The following is a 23,192-nucleotide window of genomic DNA, read 5'->3' as shown; positions in this document are numbered from 1 at the left end:
TGGCCTGGAGAATTCCATGGACTGTATAGTCAATGGGTCACAAAGACTCGGACACAACTGAGCGACTTTCACGAACTTCACCCCATGAAAGTATCTGTACAATACTCTAAGGGGCCTATATCACAGAAATAGTTTGCACTGTAACACAACAGAAAACTACTATAAATTGAAAGTTCTCTTTGGGTTTTGATTTTTGTAAGCAACAGCAATGCTAATAGTAAAAATATTGTGTCCTGGCAATTAACTGGAAACAATGACTTGTCACATTTGAAAGCTGTAAAAATATATGAAAGCTACAAAAACATCTTTCCTAGAAGGCCTCAGGGCTCCCTGGAGCAGTTTCTGATTATAGGGCTGGGGAGGGGAAAATACAAGCTGAGCCCAAGACAGCTTGCAGAACCAGACGTAAAGACGGACATGCCTAAGAGGCCCAGATGGTCCCAGCAACTGCACCTGGGGCAATCTGAGCGATAAGATGAATAATAAAAGTACTGGATTATAATGCACAGAATAAAACAAGTGTCTATGAGACCATACTGACAGAAATAAGTGAATAAGTGAATGAGTAAGTGCAGAAAAATGACAGTTCTTCCTCACAGAAGAATTGCAGTTAATACCTTCAGGAAAAAGAAGGAATTACAAAATCCACTATTCGACAAAGTAGTAATCGTAGCTGACAAGATGCATCAGCAGAGCTAAGGTCAATGGGCCAGGACTAGAGAGAAACAGAGCATGTGCCGTGTCACAGTGTCTCCCTCAGGTGATCACTGAGTAAAGAGGCAACAGCAACTTCACAGGAGGAACCGGGCCAACACCGCCGTCCACAAGAGATCGAGGATCACAGACCCCAGGACAAGGCAGGCCACACACTCTCTCCCCAGCACACACTAGGAACTCTTGTGGAGCATACACAGCCTCGCTCTAATATAAGAAAACATGACCCAACCAATGATCTGTATTCTCCAAAAGGGTCAGGAGACAAGGAAAGATCAGAGTCAGTCAGAGCAGCGGCAACTAAAGGCAGAAAAAAATGAGTGAAAGCATCAGTCGCTCAGCCACAGTCCAGCTCTTTGCGACCCCATGGACTGGGGCCCACCAAGCTCCTCTGTCCATGGAATTCTCTAGGCAAGAATTCTGGAGTACACAGCCAATCCTATCTCCTGGGGATCTTCCTAACCGAGATCAAACCCAGGTCTCCCACATTACAGACAGACTCTTTACCATCTGAGCCCCCAAGGGAGCCCAATTAAAGGAATCCAGGGAAGGTGACATGGGCGGGGAAACAGGGAAATGGTGAAACTTGGTCTCCACCTGCACCAGTCATACACACTCCCTCTACAAGTCCTTCCAGTTTCCGTGGACATTCCCTGATGAAGCAGCTATTACAAAATTCAAAGCCAGATGCATTCAGTGAGACTAGAAGTCACGCTGGAAGGAACAGAGTTTTGAATGATTACAAGCGCCCATCTTAGTTTATTTCACTCTTTCAACGAGAGATTCAAGAAATTAAAAACTAAAGAGGTACAACGTCCACAGTAAACGCTGCCGCTGCTGTACGAAATGAAGCTCTGGAAGCTTCCCCCTCACCTGGGATGCATCTGCCGCCCTCACCGGGGAGTCTGTGTGTGGTGTTGATGCACAGCCAGAGCTCCTTCAGAAGCAGCTTTACCTTCCCTGTGGAAAAGAGCAAGTGTTAAGAGTCACGTCATTCGGCTCATTCGGCCCAAGGCCAAAACACACTCCTGGGAAACGGATTTATCAGGGAATTAGAAAACTAGGTAACTTAAACCACCTTCCCCTCTTTCAATCACTGAACACAATTCACCAGCTACTAATCTGCAGGCATATTGACTGAAGGCTGAACACGAGCCTGGGTTTTGTGTGGAGGGTGCGGTGCACACAGGGCAGGACCCCGGAAACCCAGTGCGCTTGCTGGGAACGGTCTCCACCACCACCACGTATGCACGGGACAAATAAAGCTCTGCTCGCCGCAGTTTCCACAGACAGGGACATGTGATGGGGAGCGCAGGGAGGAAGCCCAGCTAGAAGGACTGGGATAGATCACCGCTCCACAGATTCTACAAAGAAGAGACAGTACCCTCTCAGCTCCTTGAGTTCATCAGAAATGCCACCAGAGGTGACCAGGCGGTAATTGACTTAGGAGCGCTATGGGTCTTGGGAAACTCTTTAATGGCCTTAGGGGAAGTGACAGGAGATAAACACTGGGTATAAAGACAGGGGAGGGAGAGAGAGTCAGCCATACTGCGGACGCGCAGAAAGAAGCATCGACATCCGTTCAAGGCAGGGAGAGCTGCGGGGTTTTTGAAAATGTGTTCCAACGGGTCTGAGTCCCTGAAGTGGCGGGAACCACTGGTTCAAGCTGAGAGGCACAGCGCGACTGTGACTGCATGAACGCCGTGTAGCATCGGGCGCATCGCCTCCGCTGCGCTTTTAAAGCACATTTAACGCGAAAAGTACTAATCCCCAAAATATTCCAAGCTAGAAACATTCATCAAATATAAATATGAACAGTGTGTATCAAATACACATAAAAAGACAAGCCACACTACCTAAAATTTAACTGAAAACACTATTAAGTACTTGTAACTTCAGGTCACCTCAAAATTCTGTTATAGCTCACTTGAGGTTATGAAACAGAATCATTTCTCGAAAACACTGAAATCTTTAATCCAGTTCTAGAGAGGCTGAAAAGATCAATCTTTAAACTATCGCCAAGGAATCATAAATTTTGGAATAAGACAGCCCTATTTAATGGCAAACTACATCTATAGTAGAATTCCATAATGAATAAATGAATTCCACAGAAACAGGACCAGGACAAACAGGGCAAACTTACAGAACCTGGAAAATTTGGGCATTTCCGACCTCTCCTGACCCAAATTAGCCAGTCACTGTGTGAGGTGCATCCATATTTAAGTTTCAAAATTCTATCATCAAGTAGTTTATCTACATTGTGATTAACCCACCCAAAAGCCTGCTTCCAAATACCGTGACCCCCTTAAATGACCTGACCAGGATCCCTGCTTATTACAAATACCCAAAGCAGCAAACAAGGAACCTTAAAAAAAAAAGCTCCTTCTCTGCGCTTACAGAGGCTATTAACCAGAGTTATGGCTGTCCCACTGAGCACTCCTCCATGACTTCGTCTGACACGAGAGCCGTCTGACACCAGCAGCAGAGCACAGCCTTCACTGTGGCTCCAGGTCTCGGTCGTGAAGACCTCCTAAAACTGAGCCACACGCCTTCCCCTGACCCTCTGATAAACGCCTCCATTATCAAACGCCAGGCATCTCTGAGGACAGCGTTTCTAGACCCGCCTACTCCACTGACTTGTCTGTGTCCACACGAACGGCATGCATCCTTAATCACAAAAACCTTGTAACTATATTTTAGTATCTGTGCTGGCATGACTCTGGCTCAGGGTTAAATTATTATTATGGAGTCTATTGCTTCTGATAAGCCTTCCCCATCCAGTCTTAGAATATATCTTTATAAATACATGTGGGGAAAATTCCCATCTCTGTGCCTTCACTGTTTGGATCCAGGAACACAGCATTTGTGTGCATGTTCAGCGGTTTTAGAGCTGTATTCACAGAGGCAGGCACGCTGCCTTCAGGTACTTCCCCGGGCGTCTGACTAATCTGCGGCCATTTGAGAACGAACTGTTCCTATCCCATCTGCTCTGGCAGACTCGTGATAGCCCACCACTTGTCCTCACTGTGTGCACCAGCGCTTGCCCAAGCTCCAACACTGCTATTTCTCTTTCTCTACCTAGTCAGTCCCCTCATTTAAAATGACAGCAATCTGACTCTTCTTTACTAGCACTGACAGTTCCTGCTGTGTGTGTCCGCTTGGGTGCATGGCTCGGGGTCTCCAGCGTACACAGAAAGGGTGGAAGAGCAGGCGTGCCTTGTTTCTGACCGCAACAACCAAGATCTCAGCGTTTCACCTTTCTCAAGTTCAACGTGTTGTTTTCTATTATTGTCTTGTCTTTTTTTTTTATGAGGAATGGATGCTGAGTTGAGACGACCCTATAACGTCCCTCTGAACCAGTTGTTGTGGTAGTCCTGAGATAAATTCCTCAGTCATAATTTGTCCATATTCTAAATTACTAATAGACTGAATTCTTAAAATTTTGGTATTTTCACAGCTTTATTGCTAAATGACAGTTCTGAGTCTTGAAGATATGTGTGCGTATCTTCACGTATACAATTAGTTTTGGTACACAGTTATGCTAGTCTAAAAGAATGACGCAGGAAGCGGTCCGTCGTTTTTAAGCCCTAAAGCAAATACAATAAAGACATCAGGTTTTCACTGAAGACCTGCTCACGGGCAAGGCATCCAGATCTTCCATAGTATTAGATCTTTAATTTTTAACTTTCTTACGGGTTATTTCTCTGTTCAGGATATTTCAACAACTGCTCTATGTCAATCTGAGTGTGTTTTCCTACGAAACAGTCCATTTTATAAACATGATATAATGTGAAATTTGTAAATTCAGAAATTCTCCAAATGGAGTTTGACAGCCTCCTCAGTCCCGGTGCTATCAGGTTTTTCTGCCTTCCTTTCTCGGTCAGCTTCGCCAGCACTGCAGAGACGCAGCGACTCACTCAACGGCCCCAAATTAACTGCTTGGTTCCCGTTTCACTCACTGATGTCTCGGTCTTCATCATCCCCTTCCTTCCACGTTTCTCGGGTTTCTGCTGCGTTTTCCTACCATCTAAGTCATCCATTTTCTGGAATTCCTGCGTCCCAACATCGCTTTCCAGGTAGTGCTAACAGTAAAGAATTTACCTGTGAATGCAGGAGACCTAAAGAGACCGTGGGTTCGATCCCTGTGTGGGAAGATCCCCTGGAGGAGGGCACGGCAACCCACTCCAGTATTCTTGCCTGGAGAATCCCACAGACAGAGGAGCCTGGTGAGCTACAGTCCATGCGGTCGTAAAGAGTCGGATGTGACCAAAGCCACTTAGCACACAAGGGTGTGTCTCAGAGATCCTTCCGCTGAGGCTGCCCTGTGTCCATCCTCACATAACCTCACAACATTGCTTGAGACCACGGACCACTCACTGAATACTGGCAATATTTCAAAGATTTTAATAAATGCTGCCTTATTTTTGTTTATTTCCAAAACCGTTTAGTATTTCAGCTTTTATCTTTGCTGTTATCCAAGAGCAGTTTATTATGTGTGTTCAGTTATCAGTGTTTCAGGAAGGAGCTGGGAGAGATGCTTATTAATACCTTTTCAAATATCTATAACCTAATCTCAGATTGCAGGTTTTTATTCAGTAAACAGCTTTCAGGTGTGTTTGAGAAGCAGCGTCAAGCGTCCCCAGTCTCTCAGGGTTAATGTGAGTCACCCACCCTGCGATCATGGCTCCCATGCCACCTCCCAGGCTGCTGCTTTACTCGGTTTCTACAAACACACTGCAGTCTGTCATGAAGTCAGATCTGGCTCTTTCCCCTAGAATATCCAAACGCTTCACCTAACGCAGTTTTATGCGTGAAGGTCACAAGAGCAGTATCTTCTTGATGAATTGTACTGCTCACCATTCTGGATAGTTCTTTTTAATCCAGGCAAATTCATTCCTAGGTGTGAATTATTCTTTTGCGTTGCTGCTGCTGCTGCTAAGTCACTTCAGTCGTGTCCGACTCTGTGTGACCCCATAGATGGAAGCCCACCAGGCTCCCCTGTCCCTGGGATTCTCCAGGCAAGAACACTGGAGTGGGTTGCCATTTCCTTCTCCAATGTGTGAAAGTGGAAAGTGAAAAGTGAAAGTGAAGTCGCTCAGTCGTGTCCGACCCTTAGCGACCCCACGAACTGCAGCCTACCAGGCTCCTCCATCCATGGGATTTTCTAGGCAAGAGTACTGGAGTGGCTTGCCATTGCCTTCTCCATCTTTTGCGTTACATGGTTGGTTTAGTTGCTAAGTCATGTCCAACTCTTACAACGCCATGGTGCCAGGCTCCTGTGTCCATGGGATTGTCCAGGCAAGAATAATGGAGTGGGTTGCCATTTCCTTCTCCAGGGGATCTTCATGACCCAGGGATCGAACCCAGGCCCCCTGCATTGCAGGCAGATTCTTTACCAGCTGAAATACAAGGGAAGCCCTTTGTTATATGACTGCTTTCAAATGAGAATTTGCTTGAACTGCAAGTTCTATATCCATCTCCCTCTATTCAATCTTTCTGTGTCATTTGTTTTTAAATGTATCTCCTTTGAACAAGTCAGGGATGGAAACTGTACATAAAAACCATGCTCTACAGTTGACAGGCTTTTCTAATATAACTCTCACATCAGGGTCCTGATCTGGGAAAGTCTCTGTCATTTCTTGATCACACTCTCTCTGGAAAGAGTAGCTCTGTTCTCCGCTCTGGGAAGTCCTAGGTGACCATCACAACATCTGGCTCTACAGTCCAACGTCTCAGATTTTCCCTAACACCTTTTATTTCCTTATCTTTTTATACCACATATTCAGAGATATCCACGATTAAATTCCTTGGCTCATCAAAGCAATCTTCTGTTTGCCCACTCAGCAACCCAGCCTTTCCAGTGGGTTCACTTCTACAATTGTGTTTTTAGTATCAGAGAACTGATTCGGACATCACAGCAGCGGCCTATGGCTACGCCCTCAGACGTCCTCTAAGGACTCGACTTCGGCTGGAGGCGTCTCTCCCTGCTCACAACTGACCAGTGTCCCCTCGGGGACTACTTGCTCCTGGTGTCCTTCTTTCCTGCCCCTGCCCTTCCTCAGGACAGGAGTGTCTCGCACAGCCAGAGCACATCTCTTCAGCCTCCATCCGCAGTGCGGCTCCTCTGGCAATAAACGCAGGTCCTCAGGTCGTGAACGTACAGGACACGCCTTCGCCAGGAGGGCAAGCAGAGCGAGAACAGTGAGGCCCCACAAGACGGACGCGCACCTCACTCTCTGGAAACAGGGGGCGCTGTCCTTCACGACGGCACCATTAGCCCAATTCTCCGACACCCACAGCTGCCCTGGTTCTCCCGTGTCCTAACTCATCAGAAGACTAAACCTGGGCCGCGGCCTACAGCCAGTCTGGGTCACAGCCTGTGACAGCGTGCGGCCGGACGGCGGCGGGCCTCCCACCCTGCAGCCAGTCGTGCTGCTCCTCCTCGCCCCCCACACCACCCCCGGTCTGGGGACACCTGGCTCCGACAGGCAGAGCCTGCGTTTGGAGGGCTGCGATTTTCTCTGTGACTGGGGAGTGCATCACCAATTGCCACCATCTGCTTTATACCTTCCTCAATAATTGTTAGCACTTTTTAACTTTTTTTTTAATCTTCTGCCATCTTTAGACAAGGAATGTGAAAGACAGGCCAACACAGGACTCAGGCAGTCTTTTCATAAGTGGGCTGGCCCAATGCTCTAACTCATAATGTCCTTCAGAAGTCCAGTATTAACAGAAGAAAGTGTTAAAGACAAACTTAAGCATTGGGAATTAAACCCATCAAGCTCCACAGATAAATAATCAGCAGATTCCTAAAGACTTCATTTATTCAGAAAAAGTAAAATAAACAAGATCCTTTCCCTCAGAGAAGATATGTTTAAAAAAAAACATTTTACTAGTTCTAATAAAACTAGCAAGCAGTTCTTTGACGAAAAATCAGAACGTGAGGCTAGTGAGCAACTATGGAAGGGGGGTGAGGGTTCTGTTCTAAACAGTAAGGCCTAATAATGGCTGACTCCTAAAACTGAGACGACCGCACTCAAGAGCTGGCTGTCAGCTGGCAAAGCCAAGCGCGGCCTAGCCCGTGCTTTCTCTCAGCAGCACTGGTACACAAGAGTTTCCACACCTCGAAGCAGGAAGAGCCAAAGATAAACAGAACCAGATTATCAGTAATGGTGACAAACGGGGAATCGGGGCCCAGGAGGCTGAAACGTGCCAAGTGTTAGTCTAATCTGAAGCCCTGAACTGTGGACTAAAAAATAAATAAACTAAAGGCAGGAAAACGGTAAAGGAGACTTCTGAAGATACTACACACCTGCAAAAAACAATGTGCTTTTAATAATTTCCATTTGGAAAAAACATGGATGGATGACATGAAAACACCATTATTTACTTATTAATCATTCTGAACTTCTCTCTGTCAGAAAAGTATGAGATAGCACAGCAGAAATTCATACCTTTTTCAAAACTGAGAATGAAAACACACAGAAGGGAAGTACACGGCCAAGGTCCCACAACAGGTGGGAGAGGTGATGTGAACCCGGGGTCCCCGCTTCTGGTACCGCGCCTCCACCCACGCGGCAGCGGGCGCAGCAGGCAACAAGCGGGGCACAGGGCACCCCTGCTCCCGGAGGACCACCGCACCCTCCGTGGGATGTCCAGCCTTCCCCAGGTCTTCTGTCTGCCAAAACACCCCACAGGGCTCGGACTCCATGGTCTCCCTGCCTGCCTTTAGCCACTTCTATATACCTGGCACCTAAGAAATCGAGCGTTAACCTGATAAACTGAAACCTAATGAGGAAACTCAACTTATTTATTGCCAAGTGTGGAAATTATGCCTCTCCCAGCTTTTGACTCTTTCATTCACTGGACTGTTTTATCCGATAGCAAGCTTACAGACCTAACCCATTCACTGGACTGTTTTATCCAACAGCAAGGTCACAGATCTAATCATGACAGGAAACAAGATGTGGTCTCTTCTAACAAAAATAACTTACAAGCCCTGGAATCCCCATCATTATGGGTGAGAGTAACAAGCAACCTCCCAAACCACTAAAAGAAATGCACGGAGATTAAAATTAAATTTGTAATATACTCACTTTTATCAATGCTTCCAGAAGAATCACTTGAAATTTGTGTTCCAATATGTCTCAGTTCTAAAATGTGGGGGAAAACAATTAGAATAATGTGTGTCAAAACAGCATTTTGAAGTAAACATTAACTGAATACTCACCCCTTTCATTTTTCTGTTTAGAAAATTCATCAAGTCTTTCCTGTGAAAACAAAACAGAAGCAGTGTATGCAGTGGATACAGGAGGGCAGCTGTTTTGGACGGGATGTACGGGGGTGACCCAGGGGTGCCCCTCACTGCCCTCACATCTGTGGGGGCCTCTGATTCTGCACGATGGGGACCCAGTGCGCTGAGAGAGGACACGAGCAGGCCTGGAGAGAAGGACTGAACACAAGCAGCACTGCTGTGATCTATTACCTGTGTCTTCTTAAATTCCTTTTCAAGTATTTTCTTTTCATTCCTTAGTTGCTTGAAGTCCTGAGTTTGCTTGACAGCAGCCTCTTTATTTAAAGAGTACAGTGAAGTAAAAGAGAAAAATAATTTACCAAATTTATAAGTACCGTTGATGAAATACTCAAAAAACCTACCAAAGGCTTGTCTCATTTTTTTCAAATTTGAAACATTTTGTAAAGTTACTGTTCTTTCAGTATTCTGTCAGAGTCAGGAATAAAGGCAGAAACACTTTTGATTAAACTATTATCTACAAAAACGAAGAACTATCATAGGCCTTAAGAAACCTTTCCAATCCCCAAACAAGACAACCCAGACTCTTCAGTCAAGCAAAAGGCCAACACACAGACCTGCAGAGGAGAGGCTTGGTGTACTCACTCTTCAATAGCCAGCGACACTCCAGCGCCAGAGGCTCGGAAGTGCTTCTGCTGAGCAGTGGTTCCCACCCTGCTCCCCACTGGGGGAGGGACCGCCTTCCCGGTATGGACGACACCGCTGTGCCCGCCTGCCCGGAGCTACCCCACCTCAAGGCAACTCACCCCAAGCCTCAATAACTGTATCACAGAGGCATTTCTAGCACATCTGTGTAGCTCCCCTGTGGACTGAGAGCAAACTCTTACCTCGAGTTTTTGGCTCTGAAGCACCGAAGGGTTCAACTATACTATGAAGAACCTGACCAGTTCTGACTGCATCCGAGTACGTTCATATACAATTGCTATGAGAAGTAAAATCCTATAAACACCACAGAGACAGTCCTCTCCTGATTCCTCTAACAAACCTATTTCTTCACCTGATTCTATGTCCTATCACTTACTAGAAACATGTGTGTGTCACATGGAAAATGTATTTCTGATTCAAAGGAAGTTTGTTATAATAGCTTCATACACTCTCACAGGCACTTTGGATCCCTTTAAAACAAGTCCTTAAATAGACACTTATCCCCACACACTAGTGACAGAAGGTCATATTGGGAAGAAATACAGTGATGTTGTACTTACTGCCACAATGCTTGTGCAACAACCAAATCAGGGGAAGAGTCGTTAGCAAAATATTTAGAGCTTAAGTCTGAAAAACCAGGCTCAATTTAGGCAACTTAATAACTGGAAACATATTCGGCAACGTCTATTCAAATTCTCACTTCACATTTGAAATGAAAATAAACTGTTCTCTGATGGATTCCCGGTTGCCAAGGGGGATAAGAGAGAGGTGGTGGGAGTGTGGGGTTAGCAGATGCCAACTAGTACATACAGAATGGACACCAGCAAGGTCCTACCACACAGCACAGGGGACTAAACTCAATCTGCTGTGTGAGCCGTAACGGAAAAGAAGATAAAAAAAGGGTTTTTTTTTTTTTAAAAAGAATGTTCATATTATGCCAGTCACTGTGCTATATGGCAGAGATTAACACAACATTATAAGTCAGCTATACTTCAATGGGCTTCCCTGGTAGCTCAGAGGTTAAAGCGTCTGCCTCCAATGCGGGAGACCCGGGTTCGATTCCTGGGTCGGGAAGATCCCCTGGAGAAGGAAACGGTAACCCACTCCAGTATTCTTGCCTGGAGAATCCCATGGACGGAGAAGCCTGGTAGGCTACAGTCTACGGGGTCGCATAGAGTCGGACACGACTGAGCGACGGAACAGAACAGAACATACTTCAATAGAAAATAAACTAAAAAATAAACCGCTCTCTGAGGCAGAGCAATAGCAGTGTGAAAACAGGGCCAGTGCAGGGCCAGGAAGATCCACGCCGGGCAGAGGGCACGGGAGACTGGGACCAGGGAGGGTCTGGCAGGGCTCAATGCAGGGACTCTCACAGAGGTCTCTCCATCACGGGAGTCATGAGCATCCCAGTACTCTGAGTTTCTCAGCACTAAAAGGAGAATCCTTTTCTACTAACCACTGATTTCTTCATGAAAGAATGAGAAGGCCCCACGAGATTCAGCTTTCAAAATTAAGTCCTTTGACTGACTTCTGCTTCTTACACGGAACATGTGGGCTGTGTTCTGAGTGAACGCGACAAGGACCTGCACATCTGTCCAGGAACTGAGAGGAGCGTGGTGCTCACGCTTCTGCCTGAGGGTACCCTTAACGCACTCTCCCAGGGATACGCCGTCACAAGCCAGGACTGGACCACCTGACCGAGAACCACAGCCCTGTATAGACACCAACCACTCGTACAAGGATGATGGCTCCCACCAGCGGGGTAACAGGGTGCCAATTACCTTCCAGCTTCTTCACTTTGGCTTCTAGCTTCTTCTTCCTGATAACACAATTGTACACATTCACATGGTTAGCAAAGTATTAACGGAAAAAATATATTACAACCTCACAATTTGTGATACACGTTTTTTTTTAAAGTACTGAGATTTATGCAACAAAACATTAGCCACAACAAGCATCACACACCAACTACTAAAAACACCAACTATTCAGAAGGCAGAGCAAACCACAGAAACAACAGTATGCTGTTTTCATGTAGTATTTGGAAAATGGATTTAAAATTCTGTTTATCAGGCATGCCATACCTGGGACTTAGACGAGCATGGTTCATCTCAGCCAAGCTCATGTGTCCAGGTGACATCCCGATCAGGTGAGGTTATTTTAAGGAGCATGTCTGGTGGGATCAGTCACACCACCATTTTATAGGAGATAGTGGCTAGAAAACTACACTTTTTCAGTTTTAGGAAAGATTTCTGAGTCAGAGAAGGTAGGAAACCCTCTGAGAAAGTCTCTTGAGTTACTGTGAAATAACTGTATGTGTAGTTCACCAGCTTTGTAAATGATGTGAACATAGTGTTACACTTCAAAACACTTAATCGACATTGTGGAAGAGCCCTCTGCCTTAATGGAACAAAGACACCCATTCCACATAATACGTGTTAAAGGACTGGCACAAAAAAGGAGATGACAATTGTGTTTTCTCTGTGAAAACGTGACACAGACACACACACATAGACATAAAAACTTTATGGAGTTTCTTCTTCGTGCAGGCCCTTAACACACGATGGGTATTTTATCCTGTTAATCCTTCAACACAGGATTTTCAGACATGCAGAAACCAAGGTTGAGAGACCTGTTCAAGATCCCCCCATTATTACGGCCAATAAACCCAAAGACAAAGAGAAGACAGCACTACTCATGTAAGCATTAGACAGCTTCAAGGCTGAATACCTTACTTTCACAGTAACTTTTAAATACATACTGAGCATCAGTTTTTAAGCATTCTTCTTTCACACGAGCATATTCCTGATGAGTGTCCTGATACAACTTTAGAGAACTCTGGAAAAGAAATTTTATATACTGAAATTTACATATTGAATGACATTCACCAATGTGAAAGTCACTGACCATCAGTGATAACCGATTTTGACCTTGATAAGCTAAATCATTATCATTTAATAGTATGAAATTAACCAAATGAATAAATATGTTTAGGCAGGAAACCAAAGTACAATTCATTGAACACTTTAACAGATACAACCAAACTCTCAACAGAGCTAACATGATTAACAGTCTAGTCAAACAGAGCTATAAAATTTAAAATATGCTAATTTTAAGGTAAATCCAAATCTTCATAACACTGAATAGCTAGTATTTTTGTCTCAACCAATTAGAATTCAACAACCCTAGAGCAATTTTCGAGCTTAACAAATGTCAGTTACTATTACCACTTTGGCTCAGTGGTAAAGAACCCACCTGCCAACGCAGGAGGTGCAGCTTCAATCCCTAGGTCAGGAAGATCCCCTAGAGTAGGAAATGACAATACACTCCAGTATTTTTGCCTGTAAAATCCCAGGGACAGAGGAACCTGACAACAGTCTATGGGGCTGCAAAGAGTCAGATACAACTGAGCAACTAAACAACAATTATTACCACTGTGCAAAAATATCGATCATTATACTTCCTGATAACTGGGGGACCATGTTCACACCAATCACAGGCATCCCTACAGGCACCGTGGAAAGGGAAAGGAACAAACTGAGCCTGATTACACGGTCCACCTGTGCACACAGTTCTTCAACGGCCAGAGCACGGAGAGACGGTCTTTATGACCCCTTTTACAGATGAGGGGCCTGAGGATTCAGAAGCTGAGGAATTCTTTGAAAGCCAAACTAAGGATTGACTGTTGAGGATTTATTATTCAACTCTGACTCCAGTATTAATATTTCCTCTCAGGAGTAGTTGATGACATTACTTTGTCATCAAAGGAAGACAAAATTCAGCACGATTGTTTAACTTTCACCACATGCATAAATATATAATACTTTCTAAACAGGAAAATCAATCACTGTTAAAGTAGGAAAACCTCAGGGAGGTGCACGGCATGACTTATGGCACGATTTGAAGACTAAGAGGCACGAGTGCTATCAGGTCAAGGAGACAGGAACCAGCGTGGCCCCCTCTCTCATGCTAAACACCTAACTATCGGCTGAAGAGTTTTTAATCTGCAAAAGCCATAAATTGTCTTCTAGAGCTCCAGTAAGAGTAACACAAATTTTATATTAAAAAATAAGTTTACAGCACTTAAAAGTGTTTTATTACAACTGGGTTTTGAAACGAAGAACCTAATTTTTCTAAGTTTAAGTCTGAACTTCAGCATGTTATTTTACACTTATGCGCTGTGCTTAGTCGCTCAGTCGTGTCCTACTCTTTGTGACTCCATGGACTGTAGCCCGCCAGGCTCCTCTGTCCATGAGGATTCTCCAGGCAAGAATACCGGAATGGGTTGCCATGCCCTCCTCCAGGGGATCTTACTAAGCCAGGGATTGCACCCAGGTCTCCCACGCTGCAGGCAGACTGTTTACCATCTGAGCCACCACAATGACAGAAAGAAAAACACAACAAGCGAGCAATCAGGACACCAAGTCATACAAATTCACAGCTAAAAGGTTCTTCTGCTAAACCTCTCAAAAAGCACAAGCAACTAACACAGCATTCCACTAACCACGAACAATTACTGATAAGGACCGAGGCATCAGTCAGCTAGCTTGATGTTCTCTACGGACAGCAGTACACTTAGAGTCCTGACCATCATTTATCTCTCCTTTAAGGTATGTAACGTCCCCTTATCCCAATGACAGTAAATAAGCACATCTTACTTCACTGAAAATAAACCTTTGTAGGAAAATTACTTTAGGTACCTTTTTCTCTTCTAATTCGGCTTTTAAAAATCCCAGCTCTTCCTGACATTTCTGCAGAGGAGAAATTTTTTGAAGCATCTGCTCCACTTGGTGATGCAGAGTACTATTCTCTCTAAAAATGGACAAAGCATTAACGTTATTATGAGAAGTGTCTATAGTGAATTATTAAATATATCTACTGGTGAGTTTCAATTTTTTTTCTAAAAACAAAACAAAGAAAGAATCTCTCTTCTTAAATGCATTCTATTTATTCTGATATTTTTAAATACCAAAATTATTACATATCACTTTTTATTTCTTTGACATGACTCTATTTCTAATAAAAGTACACCAAAAGCCACCTGAGAAGCAAACACCACAGGCTCTCAATGCACTGGGGAACACAAGAATACTTGGACAAGCTGTCAAGTGATGTGGCTCTTCCAATACTCAACTCATCACCACTGATTTAAATTAAATGACAGGCAACTTTGTGATTCATTTTATAACCACACTTAGCCTTCTTCTAATTGGTAAGTGTAATCAGTAGTGTTGTATACAACACTACTAAATTCTAAGTAAGACTATTTTAAATTGTTTAAAACATACAGAGTAAACAACCACATTAAACTGTCCAGTTCAGAGATGATAACTGACAGCAGTAAGCGTCATCTCAAGCCACACGGCCAGTAAAAGCAACTGAAAAACCAAACCCTAGGCCTCAGGAAGAATTCATTTAGACAATTTAATAGGAAGGAAAATGTACATCTTTTATTATGAGCACTCAAAAATGCCCACATAATGGGTCAACTCTATGTGACACTTTGTTGAATTTGTACAGAAATCTAGTCCAGTAGATGTCTACCCTCAATCGTCTGTGAAAACAGGTAGCTCACCTTCTTGCAAACTGCAGCTGTAAAACTTGTTAAAGAAAACTGTGACAACTTTATATCTACAGGTACCGGTCTGAAGATAAAACTCCCTTCAAAACTGTAATAATCTGTGTTCAATACACATACAGGTAAGATCATAATTCTTAGAAAACAACATTCAAAGCTCCACCTGTAACATATGATAAAAAGCTTTTTACTGAGCTTTCCTAATTTACAACATTACCGTTAAGTTGAAATATATACTTCTCTAAATTAAAAGATTCTTGATTAATTGTATGATTAATATGAAATTCCAGACAAAAGCAAAGACAAAGGAATAAACAACTAACGAAAACGACCCTGAATCCCCACACGCCCTGACTTTCCTTTCTCAGAGTCGCGAGCACAGTTCCAGCAAACAAAAGAGTTGCGTGCTCACTACACTCATCTGCATGTATGTGTCTATATGTTTCATAAGCACAAGCAGCCCAGACGGTAAGGAAATCAGTCTGCAGTGCAGGAGATCTGAGAACAGAAACGCAGGGGGAACAGAAACTCTGAAACACCGTTCACTCTTGCAAGCTGCAGTTTGAGAACTAACTTCACTTCCCGTCGTGTTGTCAGTAAAGTATTACCGAAGATGGCAGTTTCATCCTTAAGCTTCATCTCCTGTAAAACCCGACTCTCACAGCACAGTACAGAAATGCCGATCGGTCATAACACATCTGGACCCTCCTCTATTAGAACACCAGCTGCAACGGAGTATGTCACTCATCCTAAATTACTGCAGTCTGTGCAAGAAAGAAAACTTCACAAAAACTTATTTCTGATGAAATAAAATATACTCTCTGTCCTATAGAAAGAGAAACTGATAAACAAGACGACAGTCAGAATGACACAACAGACTACAGAAAGGAAACTAAGCAAGGTGAAAAGACAGCCCTCAGAATGGGAGAAAATAACAGCAAATGAAACACCTGACAGGGGACTAATTTCCAAAATATACAAGCAGCTCATACGACTGAAGTGACTTAGCAGCAGCAGCATACAACTCAATGCCAGAAAAACAAGCCACTCAAAAAGTGGGAAGGACCTAAACAGACCTTTCTCCAAAGCAGACATTCAGATGGCTAACAAACACCTGGAAAGATGCTCAATTTTGCTCATCATTAGAGAAATGCAATCAAAACCACAGTGAGACATCGCCTCACACTGGCCAGAGTGGCCCTCATCAACAAGTCTGCAAACAGTAAATGCTGGACAGGGTATGGAGAAGAGGGAACACTCCTGCACTGTTGGTGGGAATGTAAACTGATGCATGGAAGTGGAAGACGGCCTGGAGATTCCTTAAAAAACTAGGAATCCAAACTAGGTCACACGGTGATATGACCCAGCAGTCCCACTCCTGGGCATACACCCTGAGGAAACCAAAACAGACAGAGACACATGCACCCCACGGTTCACTGCGGCGCTACTGACAACCGCTGAGCATGGCAGCCGCCAGACGCCCATCCACAGCTGAGTGGGTAAAGCAGCTGCAGTGCACACACACAATGGAGTGTCACTCAGCCATAAAAAGGAACCCATCTGAGTCAGTTCTAGTGAGGCGGATGAACCTAGAACCTATTATACAGAGTGAAGTGGGTCAGAAAGAGAAAGATCAATCCCGTATTCTAACGCACATATACAGAATCTAGAAAAACGGTGCTGAAGAAGTTATTTACGGGGCAGCAGTGGAGGATCAGACATAGAGAACAGACTTATGAACATGGGGAGAGAGGAGCAGAGGGTGAGCTGCATGGAAGGAGTAACATGGAAACTTACATTACCATATGTAAAATAGACAGCCAATGGGAATTTGCTGTATGGCTCAGGAAACTCAAACAGGGGCCCTGAATCAACCTAGAGGGGTGGGGTAGGATGGGGTGGGGAGGGAGGGAGATCCAAAAGGGAGGGGATATATGGATCCCTATGGCTGATTCATGTTGACGCATGACAGGAAACAGCAAAATTCTGTAAAGCAATTAACCTTCAATAAAAAATAAATTAATTTTAAAAAGAAGGAGTACAGAATCAAGTCACATAAGATGCCATATTAAGCCTACAGCACTGGCACCTCAGGTTGCAGAGTAAACAACTGCATACTTGAGGTGCAATGAATATACACTGTGAGCAAATGTCAGGTGTGTTTATTTAAAAAAAAAAATCTGTATTTACCTGTAGTTGAGGCTGAAGCAGATCACCCCATTATAGGGGGAATTCAAGAATAAGTTTTATAAATTTTTAATAAACTATTCTAATAATTTTGATCTTTAAAATTTCATAAAGTTCAGGAAAGTAGCTCAATAATTTCCCTGCTAGAAGACATCTGTCATTACCTCAGAAAGTTATACCATTTCTTCCAGAAAGGATACAATGAGCACATATTTGCCTCATACTGGAATTAACTGCCTATTTCCCTATTTTGCTAATTAAAGGTATTTACTGTGTTCACACAGCCTTCAAAACCAAAAATATTAGTCTTGTAGTAACACAGATTCATAGTTAAACAGACGGACAGTTTCAATAAGTAAAACACAAGAGGAGATTTTCAGAGGCCTATTGTTTTAAATGTAAAAATTCAGATACTAAAGAGATTGGAATGCTATGCCTTGATTTTATTACTCCAATGATACAAATCAGATATGATGGTACCAACACAAACCAATAACTGATGATCACATGTGAGTTTAGGAATGCCAGAAACAATACTGAAACCAGTCTCAGGTTAGTGCAAAACCTAAACAGCAGCATTTGCTCCAATACTGAAGCTGGAGCTGCAGGTCAGTGAACCCCTAAAAATACGTATGTTTATTGTCAAAGGAGAGACTTAATTTAGGTAAGTATTAGCACAGGATGTGGCAGAACAACTGGGCACACAATTTCCCCCCTTTCAAGAAAATACAGAGGCTGATTTGCTCCAGATGGCTCCTGAACAAGTGGGGACTCAGAGCCCAAGAATGTCCAGTGGATACAAAAGTCCACTATGACTTGGCAAATATGTATTACTCTCTACAAATCACAAAGCTAATGAACGAGTTAACCTTCCAATATTCTGATACTCCTACAGTATCCTTCTTACAAAAACGCCCAAACCTTCTCACAGCATCATCTCGGCATCACATTACTCCTAAACCTAAAGAACACAGGAGATGTCCTCAGTGCAAATGAAAAAGACTGACTCTTGAAAAAGCTTACAAAACCTGAGAAAATAAGCATTCATGACAAAAACAAAACATTCTGTAACAAGGAGACGAGCAGCCTTGATTTAGCATGTGTCTAGAGCAGAACACAGCTGCTCAGTGAGCTTATTAGAGGCACTTCCTACTTTGAATCTGTAAACACCGCTTCCCAAAGGATAACCATGAAAATTCTCACATTTCTTTATATTCTTAAAAATTCAAAGGAAAAAGCCAGTAAAAGGATATCATCACATTTCTTCTGATATTCTGTTAACAAATTACTGCAAGAGAGAAAAGAGTTATGTTACTTTTCAATCTAGAAAACATACTATGTTTCAAGCATATTTCAAAATGTACAAGGCACTCTGCTTCCTAGGTTTCCTGCAACAAATTTAATTCATTAAATATACATGCGCAGGCATATACAGCACCTTAAATTCCTTAAAAGCACTGCACATATATCAGTTTTTAATTTAAAATTCCTTTGATCTAAATACAATCTTTGCCCATAAATTCCTGTAATTTTTGTTCCTTGCTGTTATGTGATATTAATGTAAAATTTAATTGAATTCTTAAAGAACACCCTAAGTTTGTTTCTGAAGCTTATCTCAGTGATCTATCTTTGGATGAAGATCAGATGCCTCATGACCTGCAACCAGGACTAAAAAAAAAAAAGGACATAATTTAAAGGACTGTCTCCAACCTGGATGGAAGGACTTTTTTCAGAAGAAACTACACTACACCAGGATGAGAAGACGACGACATCAGAGGTAGACAGCTTGCCCAAGATGCTGGACCTGATTCGTGTGATCATTTATAGTGTTTTCTTGACTTCTTAGCCCTCTGCAGATAAATCAAATGTTTTTCTACCATAGGCCTGATCCTATGCTAGTTTTAGAAATTAATCCAATTGTCGGATTTGTAGTCATGTAAAAGCTCATTCGGCTTATACAAAAACTCTGTTAGACTTGTGCCATCCTAATGGACTTAAACCATGGCAACAATCTGCTTCTAAATTGGAAAATTAAAAACAATAGCTGGAAATCAGAATCAGGGCTATGGGAAATCCAAGATGGCTGCTTGGCTTTTCCCAGCTCCCTGACAAACCTCATTTTTTATTTGATGGGTTAAAGCCTCCCTGGCTACAGGGCCTCCATGATGAAAAATCACGGAATATTAAGTTTCGTAAATTGTTAAATTAAGTTTCTAGTTTTGTTAATGTCTAGTGTTTGCTAACGGAGAAGGCAAATGGCAAGCCACTCCAGTACTCTTGCCTAGAAAATCGCATGGACAGAGGAGCCTAGTAGGCTGCAGTCCATGGGGTCGCTACTAGTCGGACACGACTGAGCAACTTCACTTTCACTTTTCACTTTCACACATTGGAGAAGGAAATGGCAACCCACCCCAGTGTTCTTGCCTGGAGAATCCCAGGGACGGCGGAGCCTGGTCGGCTGCCGTCTATGGGGTCGCACAGAGTCGGATACGACTGAAGCGACTTAGCAGCAGCAGCAGCAGCCGTGTTTACTAAGACTCACTGCTGAGACAGTTCCTTGTTACGTGATACTGCTAAAAGATTTAATTAAGTTATTAAAAAAGGACACTCTAGGTTAGTTTCTAAGGCTTATCTCAGTAACCAATCTTCAGATAAAGGTCGGATGCTCCATAATGTACAACCACGAGATTAACACCAGACTATAATCATTTAACGAATGAAGTCCGGTGACTTGGGGTATACCAGGCTTTATCTAATGAAAGTTCTTGACTCATAATTCTTATTTTACTAATAACTGCTAGCTATGGCTATATTATTTTCTATGTCACTTGTTTCACTGAGCCTGTGATATAAGGCTGAACTAACAGTTCCATATGAGATCAATAATTGTAATAATGTGACTCTGGGTATGGGAAAAAGCAACAAGAGGAAATATTTTCCTGGACCAGGAGGCTAGTAAGACAGTGGTCCAGAGACTTTTGCTGCTTGCAAGGCCTGGTCCAATTTTAGCACACTGAGTGGCCCATCACTTCCCTAGACCTGGGAATGAGCCTTCCCAGCACCACGGGACACAATGGCCATGAAATGGTGTCACATGGTCAGATATGTGGCTATGAAGGGACCCTGCTGACTGGAAGTTGGTACTTGCCAGCTGCCTCTACAAAGATTACATCATGACCATTGCAAGCTGCTGACCTTCAACACCCCCTGAAAGAAGTTCAGGGTGAAAATCAGGAATGAGGCACTCTGTGCTCTGAAAATAAAAAAAAAGAAACTGACAGAACAGGGCTTCAGATAGTTAGATATTTTCAGAAAAAGGTTTTATGAGTTCCAATTCTTGCATCTTCTCATACCTAGAAAAACACTGACGTCATTAATGGTGAAATATGCTTTGGCTATTAAAAAAAAAAATTTTTTTTACAATTAAAAGTCAAAATAAAGTATCTATGGTTCAGACATCGTGGGAAATAACTATTTTCCCAGATATCCTGAAAAATGATATTATGGGTATGATTTCAGTTTAGACTCTGTGACCTAATGTAGAACTTAATGCTCCTGTAATGCAGTTTTGCTTCTGTACTTTGCTTGCTGCTCGTAAAACCAAAGTTACTCCATTTTAAGATAAGGTTGTTTTTAAGTAAAGATTCCTAAAATTGTTTTTGAAAAAATAAATAAAATAACAATCTCACACCATGACCATAAACTACCACAAGGAAATCTATCCAGTTCTAAAGCTAAGAAGGATTTAAAGAATTTTTAAAGCTCTTGGAATTTTTAACATTTCCAGCTTAGCAGAAACTATGGCCTAGCCCCTGAGCTTTGGAGTTCCCTGGTGGTCCAGGGAGCTAAGACCCTGCAAGTCACATGGTGTGGCCACACACCAGAGAAGTGTGCACACCCGTAAGACCAGAGGCCTCCCAGAGGCCAGGCCAGGCCCCGAGGAGCTCCACTGCCCCCCAAAACCACCCAGGCCCCAGGTGAGCAACTCCAGGTCTACCCTCAGCCCAGGGCGCTGCCACCACCACCAGCTCCAACTTGTACGTCAGGTTCATGGAGTTCAGCCAAACACACAAAAACATACTCACTCTGTGTTAATAATTTTTTGCTTCAAGGTAATTAATGCATCAACATATTCATTCAAATTCTGAAAGAAAAAAAGCTGCAGTTAGCCATTTGTTTTTATAATATAAACTTTTCTGTAACATCTATGATAAAATGTAAACATACGGCTCACTACACTATACAAACACAGAAACATGTGAGTCTATTATCTACGTTGTATGTAACGCCCCAGTGGCAGTCTGTGGGACCCTGGGCCCTTGCTGCACCGCTCAGAAGGTCCTTCTTTACCTGAATGACCACACACTAACAGCAAGATGCTGACTGTGCGTGCTTTTTCACTGTGAGGGCTCAATAAGTAGTCACTATTTTAGTTCACTCACTACTATTAACCACCAGTCCACACTTCACTCTGCGTTATTTCCAAAAGGACTTAATCCAAAAACACACGTAAATTCTTAAAAACAGCAAACAATGAAAAATAACATGGGAAAGACAAGTAGGAATAACAAAATAGGGCCAAGAGTCAGTGAAGTTTCTTTTTACAAGGATCTATTTTATACTTTAGGGACAACTACAGATTTGACTCTAAATTATCGCTACCAGTTTGATGGAAAAAATTAAATGACTTTTCAAAATGTTTCTAATACTTAAAACTGAACAGATATTTTTTAAGTGACTTTTTCCTTTAATCTCTTTTTTCATTGATAAACATTTCAGAAATAAGAACTTATTTTTCATTAATTATCTCCAAAATGTCTTTATCTAACTTATTTTGAGAATTACAGAACAATTTCCCTTCATACTAACGTGCATTTTCTTTGTAATCATACATGTAACATTTATTCAAATAAGAAATCGACACATTAAAAAGTATGTACCATCTTATAATCTCAACACCTGTCAAAAGTCACTCTTACTTTTTGTATATATCTTTTCAGAACTGTCACTGTATACTTAAAACATGTTTCAGTTCAGTTCAGTTGCTTAGTCGTGACCGACTCTTTGCGACCCCATGAATCACAGCACGCCAGGCCTCCCTGTCCATCACCAACTCCCGGAGTTCACTCAAACTCATGTCCACAGAGTCGGTGATGCCATCCAGCCATCTCATTCACTGTCGTCCCCTTCTCCTCCCACCCCCAATCCTTCCCAGCATCAGAGTCTTTTCCAGTGAGTCAACTCGTCGCATGAGGTGGCCAAAATACTGGAGTTTCAGCTTTACCATCAGTCCTTCCAATGGACACCCAGGATCGATCTCCTTTAGAATGGACTGGTTGGACCTCCTTGCAGTCCAAGGGACTCTCAAGAGGCTTCTCCAGCACCACAGTTCAAAAGCATCAATTCTTCGGCGATCAGCTTTCTTCACAGTCCAACTCTCACATCCATACATGACCACTGGAAAAACCATAGCCTTGACTAGGCGGACCTTGGTTGGCAAAGTAATGTCTCTGCTTTTTAATATACTATCTAGGTTGGTCATAACTTTCCTTCCAAGGAGTAAGCGTCTTTTAATTTCATGGTTGCAATCAGCATCCGATTTTGGATGTATTCAATTCACCAATTCTCCACTGAAGACCAAGTTGGGTCCTTTTCAGTCTTTACCATATTGTTAATAATACACTGGGCAATATATTTTTCTTGCCCAGTCTTCTGGGAGACCCATGTATTTTCAAATAAAAACAGGCTCCCTGC

General features: G+C 42.9%; 1 protein-coding gene across 4 annotated transcripts in view; it reads right to left on the bottom strand.

Annotated features, from left to right (window-relative positions):
* Positions 1-23,192, bottom strand: part of ICE1 (interactor of little elongation complex ELL subunit 1) — a 65,418-nt gene that overhangs the window by 30,651 nt on the left and 11,575 nt on the right. For all 4 annotated transcript variants that reach the window (XM_088827622.1, XM_088827621.1, XM_055422292.2 and 1 more), the window contains exons 2-11: positions 21,524-21,582; positions 18,692-18,726; positions 15,249-15,267; positions 14,374-14,485; positions 12,435-12,511; positions 11,455-11,492; positions 9,200-9,282; positions 8,945-8,984; positions 8,811-8,867; positions 1,588-1,674 (exon numbers count right to left, since the gene is read on the bottom strand). In XM_088827622.1, the coding sequence (XP_088683748.1) occupies positions 1,588-1,674; positions 8,811-8,867; positions 8,945-8,984; positions 9,200-9,282; positions 11,455-11,492; positions 12,435-12,511; positions 14,374-14,485; positions 15,249-15,267; positions 18,692-18,726; positions 21,524-21,582 (607 nt within the window). The remainder of the gene's footprint in view (positions 1-1,587; positions 1,675-8,810; positions 8,868-8,944; positions 8,985-9,199; positions 9,283-11,454; positions 11,493-12,434; positions 12,512-14,373; positions 14,486-15,248; positions 15,268-18,691; positions 18,727-21,523; positions 21,583-23,192) is intronic.

Source organism: Moschus berezovskii, chromosome 18, assembly GCF_049115385.1.
Source record: "Moschus berezovskii isolate FMDL1 chromosome 18, NW_MosBer_1.0, whole genome shotgun sequence".
Taxonomy (NCBI): domain Eukaryota; kingdom Metazoa; phylum Chordata; class Mammalia; order Artiodactyla; family Moschidae; genus Moschus; species Moschus berezovskii.
The sequence above is the reverse complement of the archived record's forward strand: the minus strand, read 5'-3'. Positions and strand labels throughout refer to the sequence as shown.